The following is a 12,331-nucleotide window of genomic DNA, read 5'->3' on the forward strand; positions in this document are numbered from 1 at the left end:
CTAAGCTGCACTCAAATCTAAGCCGCACCTGAAATATTAGACTCTAAATGCCCCCCACCCAAAAAAAAAAAAAAAAAAAAAAATTAATTAATTAATTAAAATAATAATAATAATAATAATAATAATATCCCGAATCTAAACTGCACCTGAAATTTTATACTCGAAATTCAAGGGGAAAGAAAAGTTTTAGGTCGTACCTCCAAATCTAAATAAAGTTGGTCCATTGTAATATGAGACACAATTTACGTCGAATGAATGACGTTACAGCTACAGTAGTTTGGTTCGAGTCGTAAGGTTAGCAGTTAAGCTTTACCAGGTAGACATTGCTATGTGTCCGGCACTCTGTCCTTATTTATACGGGTACCCTTCCTTTTTCACGTGCTTCGTCTGGTTTGAATTGATAGCTTATTTTCTTTGATCTGATAAGTGCCACTCTTTGTTATAGGTGTACTGTGTCTTGCATTGTTTGTCGCATTCTGATAATGAGTGTTTACAGCCTATCGCTGCTCGCATCATGACTTGCTTTTGTGCACGCTGCCGCCGCTTACAAAAAAAAAAAGAGAGAGAGAGAGAGGAATTGTCTCATTAGTGAAGCAATGGTAAGAGACTGCTGTTTGTTGTTACTTGCACTGCTGCTTTCTTTGATAATGATCAACAAGAACCAAATAATAGACCGCGGATGATAGAAAATGTTCTAAACGAGAGTTTAGCGAAACTTTTTCTCCATTTGAAAATCTTTACAGACGCCTCTTTAGTACATTACATTCTGCTCAGAAATTAGTCATCTTAGATTTAAAACTCTAGTCAATTGCCGTGCTTCATTTCTGACTGTATCACTATTAGGCATAAGAATAATACGAATATAAACGCGACATGATATGTATATTCTTCCGCGTTTGCTGTTGTCTCACTCTAGTTTCGTAGTTTATTAGGCAGACAGGATTAAAATGAGATAGCAGCAAACACAAAAGAATACATGGCAAAATGTTTATATTCATATTATTCTTATGGTGAAGAGAATACCGCATGTGATTCACAATTCATAAAAGTTTCTATTAGCAACCATCTCTTCTCACAGGTAGGAAAAAATTCAGTTGGCCATATTGACAAACATCCCAAACAGTCTTGCCAGTCGAATTTTCGTAGTACAGTGAAATGCTGCTATATTCGAAGATGAACAATACGGAATTTGTATTTACTTTGTTGGATAATGTATGAAAATGCAGTGGTCGAAACTCGGGGCGGAGAAAAAAGGGTCGTCTTCCACCTTTACTGACGTAGAGGTTTTGGCGCCAGTATTTATCTTTGTGCATGCAATGCATGCCTGCGCAGTGCTACATAATACATATATTCGAAAGCAGAAGTTAGTTGTGGTGGCACCTACCAACGTTTTTCAGAACTTCCGCTTAATTTGTACTCGATTCTAAGCCGCAGGCAGTTTTTTGGATTGCAAAAACTGAAAAAAAAATGTGTGGCGTAGATTCGAGTAAATACGGTAATACTGTTTTTCACTGAGGGTGGTATTTTCAGTTTTGAGTCCACTTCCACGAACATTGTTATTGCAACATTTTGGGTTTGTATAGTGAGTAATTACACATATTTTGTATAAATCTTGAAGGAAATTAAATCCTTTACAACAATGTTTGTTATACGTTGTGCATAAAATAGCATTGAAAAGCTTGTAAGGCAAAACCCCAGGCATATCCCACTTTTTGTGATTTATAGATATGTTTGCAGAATTTCACAGCCTTTTATCTCAATAGGTTTTTAGAATTTTCCAACATGCTCTATATGAAATTTGTGAGAAATGTAACGTTCTTCAAAATTGACAGGGGCATGTTTTTGTGTAAAATGCACTGGAAGCAAGTTACTGAGGAAAAACTGAAAAAAGTGCCATTTCTGATCAGTTTTTTCAAGATGCCAGATAAGATCTAAAACCTGCATTTTTTATTTGGGGGGGGGGGGGGGGGGGAATTAAAAACAACATACCTGAAAATCAGAATTACTGTATCTTTTGCACCCTAATCCCATTTTCAAGCTACCTGTGCAGGACTTCTGATTCACTCAGTATATTGCTTCCTTCCACATATACCTCATTAAAAGAACATGAAGGTAAAAATCAGTGTGTCTCGAGTTTACTCGGAGGCTCACCCTATGGTCATTCATTTGTCATTGGAACAAGAATTGTGGTAAATGATAGTAGTATACGAGCTACCCTCCGCCAAATACTACAAGATGGCTTGTGAGGTGTATATGTAGATGCACGTGTACTTAATGCCAATATTACAATACCAGAGAAGGAAAGTTGCTACTCACCATATAGCAGAGATGCTGAGTCGCAATAGGCCCAACAAAAAGATTCACACAATTTTAGCTTTCGGCCATTAAGGCCTTTGTTATTAGTAGACACACGCACACACAAACACAACTTGCACACACGCCTGCAGTCTCAGAGAACTGAAACCACACTCCGAGCAGCAGCAGCAGCAGCAGCACCAGTGCATGATGGGAGTGGCAACTAGGTGGGGGAAAGGAGGAGGCTGGGGTGGGGAGGAGGAGGGATAGTATGGTGGGAGTGGTGGACAGTGAAGTGTTGCAGTTCAGATGGTGGGAAGGAGAGAAGGTACGGAGGGGGAGGGGGTAAGTAGCGGAAAGGAGAAAAATAAAAAGAAATTAAAAAATTGGGTGTGGCGGTGAAATGACGGCTGTGTAGTGCTGGAATGGGAACAGGGAGGGGACTGGATGGGTGAGGACAGTGACTAACTAAGGTTGAGGCCAGGAGGGTTACGGGAACATAGGTTGTACTGCAGGGAAAGTTCTCACCTGCGCAATTCAGAAAAGCTGGTGTTGGTGGGAAGGATCCATATGGCACAGGCTGTGAAGCAGTCATTGAGAAGAGGGATATCATGTTTTGCAGTGTGTTCAGCAACAGGGTGGTCCACTTCTTTCTTGGCCACAGTTCGTCGGTGGCCATTCATGTGGACAGACAGCTTGTTGGTTGTCATGCCTGCATAGAATGCAGCACAGTGGCTGCAGGCCAGTGGGCAGGACATATCTCATTCCAGGGCACGACGAGAGGTAATCTAAACCCTGCTGGAGAATGTAATTCAGTTGCTCCAGTCCCGAATGGTACTGAGTTACAAAGGTGGTGGGAGCCTGGAAAGATAAGGCACTGGAGATTTTTTTTTTTTTTTTTTACAAGGATGGGAGGATAATTACGGTCAGTGAAGGCTTCAGTGAGACCCTCGGTATATTTGAGAGGGGCTGCTCGTCACTGCAGATGCGACAACCATGGGTGGCTAGGCTGTACAGATGCGACTTCTTGGTATGGAATGGTTGGCAGCTGTTGGAAGTGGAAGTATTGGTGGTGGTTAGTAGGTTTGATATGGACAGAGGTGCTGATGTAGCCATCTCTGAGGTGGAGGTCAACATCTCTTCGAGACTGCAGACGTGTGTGCAAATTGCATTTGTGTGTGTGTGTGTGTGTGTGTGTGTGTGTGTGTGTGTGTGTGTGTGTGTGTTTACTGCTGACAAAGGCCTTAATGGCCAAAAGCTATAATTGTGTGAATCTTTTTGTTGTGGCTATCGCGACTCAGCATCTCCGCTACATGGTGAGTAGCATCTTTCCTTCTCTGATATTGTTACATTCCATCGTGGATTTTCCACTGTTTGATACACGCCAATATTAGTCACAGTCACCATCATCTCATAGGTGGGTAGTTGTGTGACGCATATTGGCTTTTCTGAACCACTTGATCTCATTTTACATTAATTGTTGTTGTAATTGTCTATCTCTCTCTCTCTCTCTCTCTCTCTCTCTCTCTCTCTCTCTCTCTCTCATGTTACCCGGTGCTGGCCTCAGTTCATTTGTTTGCTCTTTTTTGTGTGTTGTCGAACCTGTATCCCTGTATTTGCGCTTTCCTTTCCCCTCTTTTCATGGTTCATGCCCACTTTTACAGATATGCTTATCTGCGTCCTTTCCTTATCTGTGATTTCTCAGATTTTCTCTTCCATTTCTACCTCCTTGTGTTTTAAATCTGTCAATTGCAATGTTGTATTGTTGATTTGGCTTTCATCCATCCCTGCACTATATTTCTTCAGTGAGTCATTTCCTTTCCTCCAGCCCTTTTGTCTCTGATTTTTGGATAAAGAAAATTTGAATTCTGAATGTCAGTCTCCTGCCATGTTGCAAGAAGGAATTCTTTTTCTACCTTTCCTTGACTGTGTGACCTTGTGCTTCTTGCGGTCCACAGCTGATTCTTGTTAATATGAAAAGAAACCATGGCCGCTGTATTTATTGACACATGTCTATGCTGTGGCTGGGTTCATCTGAAATATCATCACTGGCAGGTTAAATGCAGTTAGACAAAACACAAATTATGATAAAAGTTGTAACAACTGACACACACAAATGATTGGCAATTCACACAGCCAACAGTCTTCGCAACTGTGATGTGTTGGCAGAAGAGCCAACACCGTGTTGCTAGAGGAGGCCGAAATGCGCGCGTTTAAGCTCACGCAGACTGGCGTGAGGTCTGGAACAGTTAAAGGAGTTAAGTTTACTAAATAAAGTACGAAGCTCTTTGAATACTTAACTTTAATCCATAATTGGAGAACATCGCTCTTGATGATCTCAACAATCTCAATATAAACTGGTAATGGCGCCTTGCTAGGTCATAGCAAATGACGTAGCTGAAGGCTATGCTAACTATCGTCTCGGCAAATGAGAGCGTATTTGTCAGTGTAGCATCACTAGCAAAGTCTGCTGTACAACTGGTGCGAGTGCTAGGACGTCTCTCTAGACCTGCCATGTGACGGCGCTCGGTCTGCAATCACTGATAGTGGCGACACGCGGGTCCAACGTATACTAACGGACCGCGGCCGATTTAAAGGCTACCACCTAGCAAGTGTGGTGTCTGGCGGTGACACCACAGCAACAAATACCCACAGAGTTGTACCAGTATCATGACATAAAAAGTCTAGTTATCTTACATAAAGTTTAAGGCAAATTGTGTAATACAACAATTGTATAACATCCCATTGACTGGCTGGCATAAGCACAACGAGCAGTGCTCCATTTGACCCACTAAGTGACAGTACAATTCTTTGTAATCACATTCATTCATTGGTTATGATCGTTCTGTGTGATCACTATTACTGTTTTATTGTACATAATTAGTCTTTTGTGCCACCTGCTATTTTCTCTGTCTGATGATGATACAGCTTTGTGTAGGCACATGAATTTGTCTCTCTATAGAGTTCCATACCTCAGTCGGTAAAAACTGAGCTCTTACAGTATAGGTTTGTTGTCAGTCTGTCTATCGGTCTGATTGACTGCTAAGAACCCTTCTTTTCAGAAACAGGTGTAGGTACCAAGTTGAAATTTGTCGCATCCTAAGGTCTATCATCCTGTGGTGCTGTAAAAAATTTAAGCTCCTAAGTTGCTGCAGTCAAAAGACATCGTCATTTATGGTACATATTTTGATATTTGGAACCTCACTCATAAAGGCATATAGGGTGCTTCCCATTGAACTAGAATCATGAAATATGGCAAGAAGTAAGGTTTCGCAGCAAAAGTAATGGAAAAAAATACGAAAATTGTCAAATTTTAATAATATAACATAAAAAATATCTTTTTGGCATTAGAACTTCCATTGCATTTTATTGTCTGTCGGAAGCGTAATAGAGAAATAATACTGCATGCAAACATAAAATGTAAGTAAATAAAAAATATTTTATTAATTCTCTCTCTCTCTCTCTCTCTCTCTCTCTCTCTCTCTCTCTCTCTCTTTCTATTTCTCTCAAGATACATAAACTTAAGTCCCCTGCTCACTTATTTTGAATGTCTGGGCTTGTCTCAGGAACTAGCTTAGATATTTTGGTGTGGCTTTGAAATTCCCAGGACCAATTTCTTGCCAGATTCAGTGTCAATAAAAGGGAAAGATCATCAAGATTCTTGGGATGGATGAACTGTCTACATATGTAATTATGTTTGTATAGAGCCCTCAGAGTGTGTGTCAAACTTGCGTTTGGCCAATTTTTTGTTGTGCATAATTGTTTTGTTCAGGTTTTGTATGTATGAATGTTTGCAAATTGTTTCAACAATTGTGTGGTACCTTTATGCTTGAATGTCATTTCTGCAATTAGGTTATTGTGTATATATGTAATGATGATGATATCCTAAAATTTACCTCTCCTTTGGAGACAAGCTAGACAAGCTAGTTCACACAGCATGTCAAGATACGTGCACTCGCTGCTCACCCTGTGCCTACCAAGTGGTCGGCAGTGTCTTTATATGATCATAATGTTCCAAAAATTGCCTTCAGTGTTACGTAAGCTAACTACCGTATTTACTCGAATGCAAGCCGCACTTTTTTTCCGGTTTTTGTAATCCAAAAAACCGCCTGCGGCTTAGAATCGAGTGCAAATTAAGCGGAAGTTCTGAAAAATTTGGTAGGTGCCGCCACAACTAACTTCTGCCAACGAATATATGTAGCACTACACAGGCATGCTTTGCAGGCACAAAGATAAATACTGGTGCCAAAACCTCTGCGTCAGTAAATAAAGTAAAAAAGGTGGAAGACGAGCTTTTTTCGCCGCCCTGAGTTTCTACCACTGCATTTTCATACATTATCCAATGAAGTAAATACAAATTCCGTACTGTTCATCTTCGAATGTAGCAGCATTTCAATGTACTACGAAAATTCGACTGGCAAGACTGTTTGGGATGTTTGTCAATATGGACAACTCTACTTTCTGAATTTTTTCCTACCTGTGAGAAGAGATGGTTGCTAATAGGAACTTTTATGAATTGTGAATCACATACAGTGTTCTTTTCACCATAAGAATAAATCAAATATAAACATTTTGCCATGTATTTGTTTCGTGTTTGCTACTATCTCATTTAAATCCTGTCTGCCTAATAAACTACGAAACTAGAGTGAGACAACAGCAAACATGAAAGAATATATATATCATGTCATGTTTATATATAAAAACAAAGATGAGGTGACTTACCGAACAAAAGCGCTGGCAGGTCGATAGACACACAAACAAACACAAACATACACACAAAATTCAAGCTTTCGCAACAAACTGTTGCCTCATCAGGAAAGAGGGAAGGAGAGGGGAAGACGAAAGGAAGTGGGTTTTAAAGGAGAGGGTAAGGAGTCATTCCAATCCCGGGAGCGGAAAGACTTACCTTAGGGGGAAAAAAGGACAGGTATACACTCACACACACGCACATATCCATCCACACATACAGACACAAGCAGACATATTTAAAGACCAATTGGTCTTTAAATATGTCTGCTTGTGTCTGTATGTGTGGATGGATATGTGCGTGTGTGTGAGTGTATACCTGTCCTTTTTTCCCCCTAAGGTAAGTCTTTCCGCTCCCGGGATTGGAATGACTCCTTACCCTCTCCTTTAAAACCCACTTCCTTTCGTCTTCCCCTCTCCTTCCCTCTTTCCTGATGAGGCAACAGTTTGTTGCGAAAGCTTGAATTTTGTGTGTATGTTTGTGTTTGTTTGTGTGTCTATCGACCTGCCAGCGCTTTTGTTCGGTAAGTCACCTCATCTTTGTTTTTATATATAATTTTTCCCACGTGGAATGTTTCCTTCCATTATATTCATGTCATGTTTACATTCGTATGCCTAATAGTGATACAGTCAGAATCGTTCAGAACATCATCTATCATACGCAGTCTATTATTTGGTTCTTGTTGATCATTATCAAAGAAAGCAGCAGTGTAAGTAACAACAAATAGCAGTCTCTTACCATTGCTTCACTAATGAGACGATTTCTCTCTCTTTGTTTTTTTAATTGTAAGCGGTGGTAGCGCGCACAAAAGCAAGCCATGCCGCGAGCGGCGACAGGCCGTGAACACTCATTATCAGAATGTGACATACAATGCATGACACAGTACAGTAATGCATTTTCAGTTTAGAGTGACGTAAACCCCTATAACAAAGAGAACGGCACTTATCAGATCAAAGAAAAATAAGCAATGAATTCAAACTAGACGAAGCACGTGAAAAAGGAAGGATAGCCGTATAAATACGGACGGAGCGCCTGACACATAACAATGGCTATCTGGTAAAGCTTAACTTCTAAGCTTAAGATTCGAACCAAACTACTGTAGCTGTATCGTCATTCATTCGACCTAAATTGTGTCTCATATTACAATGGACCAACTTTGTTTCGATTTGGAGGTGCGGCCTAAAACTTTTCTCTCTCCTTGAATTTCGAGTCTCAAATTTCAGATGCGGCTTAGAGTCGTGAAAATTTTTTTTCCTCGATTTCGAGTCTTATTTTTCGGGTGTGGCTTACATTCGGGTGCGGCTTAGATTCGAGTAAATACGGTAGTCTTTCTAAGCCATCATACGGGCAGAACTCTTGGGGGATTTGTTAGGAAGACTCTTGACAATGTGAGTCGCATACCATTTATCCTAATTATTGTTTTGTGTAACTGCAGGTAACCTGATTTTGTTTTGAATGAAATTGGTCACAACATAATAAATGCAAGTCAGTAGAGCTGTGGTGGTGGTTTCTGATTGATATTGAATCTTTGAATATGGTTTCATTGCTTATGCAAGTCTTTAATTCTAGTTTTGTGTTTTTAGTGCTGATCATATTTTATAGTCCATTGACTTGTCATTCATTTTGATATTATTTCCTGCTGTAGTCACCTATCCCATAGTGTTACAGCTATAGTTCCCCTTAATCAAGTCTGTTATCTACTCTACACAAAAATACTGCATGTGCCTTTGGTGCAGGGAGGAAGTAATAGGTGGTACCAGACAAATTAAAGTTATTAAACGTAATGCACTGTAAGCATGGTGGTGGTATTGCAAACGTAAGTGTGTGGCACCAGGCAGACGTCATGGTGTGTGTTGTGTGTCTTCCATATGGTTAGCCTTAATAGGCTATCCAAAATACATTTTCATCAACTTTTGCTTGATGTTCCTTTATTCTCTCTCGACTCCCAGTGCAGTAGAAAGCCAGAAATTGTTTAACAGATGCTGCAAACTGGTTTTGATGCTACATATAGTCTCAGTTTTCTTTAAGTGCTGTAGCGGTCATTATTTTTGTGAAATTTCCTTTGACTGGGTCTGCTGATTTTGAAATTTCTGTTATGTACTGAAGCAGTAGGCTGCAGACTTTTGATTCAGTTCCCATTCTATTTAATTTGGTGTGTCTATTTTTATTTCGATACAGGCCCTGCATTCTTATCTTTGACTCACTTTCGGGAGCTAGCCGGACACGTGTTGTGGCAACGCTTAGAGACTATCTGCGTATTGAATATCGAACGAAGATGGGTCGCAGCCGAGATTTCAACAAGGATACAATCAAAGGTGCCTCGCCACGTGTCCCACAACAAACAAATTTTACAGACTGTGGTCTGTACCTGTTGCAGTATGTCGAGAGTTTCTTCATGGTATGCTATAGTGTTGCCTCTATACTGTTCAGATGTAAATTCATAAAATATGTAAAATTATGGTCATTAGTGTATTGTAATTGTTATGTAGTATATGTAACAAAAATATTTTTAGAGGTAGTAATGCATCACCACTACCAATATGATTTTTTAAAGTACACCATATTTCAACATGCTTAGATATTGTCATCTTGTTCATTGGTGTATTAGAAACCAAGAAAATTATTTAGAAAAAAGTTGTCTTAACGTTGTTTATTAATGGTACTGATCTAGAAACCAATGGATATTAGAAAGCACATGCAAGAAATAGCTTTCTGAATGTTAGTAAGGTGACAAAATTTATGTACAAACTTTCAGTAATTATTTTTAAATGGGCTGTTACCATGCCTCGGCTATTCGAACAGTGTTTTTGACCTTGCAGTTATTTATTGATAATGTCATTGAGTCAACATTTTTTATCATTTTTCTTTACTGCTGTAGTACAGCTTTGGGTCAGTTGCTTGACGAAGTCAAGATAGCGGACAGCTGATCATAATTTGGTATGTCTTCAAAGATTTATACTTCCAGAAGGCACTGCAGTTAGTTCAGATAGCATTACCAGTTTTTTTAATAACATGACATTATTTCCCCAATTGTTACACAATTCAAACTTCACCATTAGTGGACTAATTTGTTGTTTGGTTCAATCTTTATGAAAAGTGACAAAAATAGGTTCATCCTTTCGAATGTTCATTGAATTGGCATTGTTTTTTTTTTTTACTTCTTGATAAAGGCTGTTACGATTCTGTGCTACTTATTTGTATCTTACACAATTATTGCAGATAATTAAGGGCATCTGTATGTTTTTGTTTTGGCCTGCAACCACATAGGTTGTGTTGACACTGTCAGCAGTCCTGTTTGCTACCTGTTTGTCTACATTTTAGCATAACTGCTGTGAACTAAATGATAAATGATTAGGCCTATATAACAATATGAGCTAGGATAGAGCACTGCTCACCACAAAGAGGCGACATTAAGTGGCAATTTCATTAAGAAGTAGACTAAGCTATCAGACACAAACCTCCTTCAGATTTAGAAAAACACACATTCATATGTTCACAACTCACATACTGTCGTGCCAGAGCACTGAAGCCCGATTGAAGTGAGTAGCTATTTTGGTTGGGGCATATAGTGGTCATATAGAAGCAGTATTGTGTGGACAGGGTGAGAGATAGCAAGGTAGGGGTGGGGCAAGATGTGGTAGTGCTGCCTGTTGGAGTATGCAGGGCTGTGCCAGACAAGACAATGGACTGCTAGCCACACAGACTCATTTCTCGGTTTGTCTCTGGGATTATTATTTTCCATTGTGCATTCTACTAGTTTCCAGCAAATAATCACTTTGTTGTATATGTTCAGTCATCCTATATAATCCATAATGTTATTAGGTGTTCTTTCTGTCCGATTCATTGCAAGACACTCTTTATTCCTTAATCAATCTCTCTAATCCTAAACAGTCTTCTTCACTACAGTTCAAAGATACCTTTATTTAATCATCCATTATGACACTTTTATTGTCTTGCTTCATGTTTACATTTTTCCTGAAATTTTTGAATCGGTCTTCTCAGTTTATCTTTCTTTCTGAACTATGAATTTTTTTATTGCTTTCTTATACCCTTTGTCTGTGTATAGAAGTATGATACTTAACGTTTTCTCATATGTGGTTGAACCCATTGTTTCAGATTTCCATTTGAATGCATTTGTGCTCTTTGAGAGTGGATATGTTCATATTATTTGTAAGCAGAAGCCTTACAATTTTACGAGTATAAGAGTAATTGAAGGCTTATATTTGATTTTTTCAGTTGGTCATCAAGGTGCAGAAATGCTGATTTCATTATGCAGCTAACCTTTTTTATTAAATAGCTTTATGATAAGTGTCTTCTCATAGCACACTCCAGCATTGTTGGCAGATTTATTCCATTTCCAAGTACACTTTTTATTGCTACTCGAAATAAGCAGCTATAAAATTAGGAGAAGACAGAATGGCTGACATTTAATAGAAAAGAGAGGGAAAAAAAGCTTACTTCCTTAGGGTGGAAGAGGTTTAGGTTCGATAAGGTTAGGAAGGAGGGGAAGATCACTTAGACCAAAGGATGAAAGGGACCCATGTGTTGGGAGGACATGGGACATGTATTATTAGACGTAATTAGTGTTTCACTTTGTGAAAGCAAATTCTGTCCAGCCATTCTATCTCCATGTAATTTTATGGTTTTCTCAAGTTAACTTTTCCTTTTGATAAAATGTGCAGTTAGGGGTTACTAATTAATTTTGTCTAACACATTAGTAAATATTTCTTCTCAGCAGCTCCAGGTGACATTTCAGGTTACATAGTACAGTCAGATATATGTGACCCAAACAATGTTTTCATTACGCAACAGTCAAATAGTATGACATTGTCTGTCTCTCTCTCTCTCTCTCTCTCTCTCTCTCTCTCACACACACACACACACACACACACACACACACCTCTCCAAATCACCTGACAGTATTTTTCCTTTGTTTCAGAATCCAATAGATGACTACCATTTGCCAATGAAAAAACTAGCAGACTGGTTTCCTGAAGAAGTGGTCAATCGCAAGCGCGAAGACATCCAGAAATTGCTTTTAGACCTAATGCAGAAATACAATGTAGACATAGAAAGTCTTAATCTGCCAAAGCTTTCCTTTTCATCATCCAAGCAGGTAAAAACTTGTGTGGTACATTGTAGCTTAAGAGATTGTGCAAAGAAAACATGCATGTGTTATGATTCAGTTAGTTATCCAAAATATTCATACAATGTGGCTAAGTAATCTGTATTTCTAAGGGACCATCCCAGTTAACAATACCAGTTGCCCGTGGAAGCCGTTACATAGGT

The 12,331-nt window shown here is 39.1% G+C and overlaps 1 protein-coding gene across 5 annotated transcripts in view; it reads left to right on the forward strand.

The window, feature by feature from the left end:
- LOC126418458 (protein piccolo-like) overlaps nt 1–12,331 on the forward strand; it is a 344,054-nt gene that overhangs the window by 312,384 nt on the left and 19,339 nt on the right. For all 5 annotated transcript variants that reach the window (XM_050085227.1, XM_050085225.1, XM_050085226.1 and 2 more), the window contains 2 exons: nt 9,221–9,440; nt 11,982–12,158. In XM_050085227.1, coding sequence (XP_049941184.1) covers nt 9,221–9,440; nt 11,982–12,158 — 397 coding nt within the window. The remainder of the gene's footprint in view (nt 1–9,220; nt 9,441–11,981; nt 12,159–12,331) is intronic.

This window comes from Schistocerca serialis, chromosome 9 (assembly GCF_023864345.2).
Source record: "Schistocerca serialis cubense isolate TAMUIC-IGC-003099 chromosome 9, iqSchSeri2.2, whole genome shotgun sequence".
NCBI classification, from domain to species: domain Eukaryota; kingdom Metazoa; phylum Arthropoda; class Insecta; order Orthoptera; family Acrididae; genus Schistocerca; species Schistocerca serialis.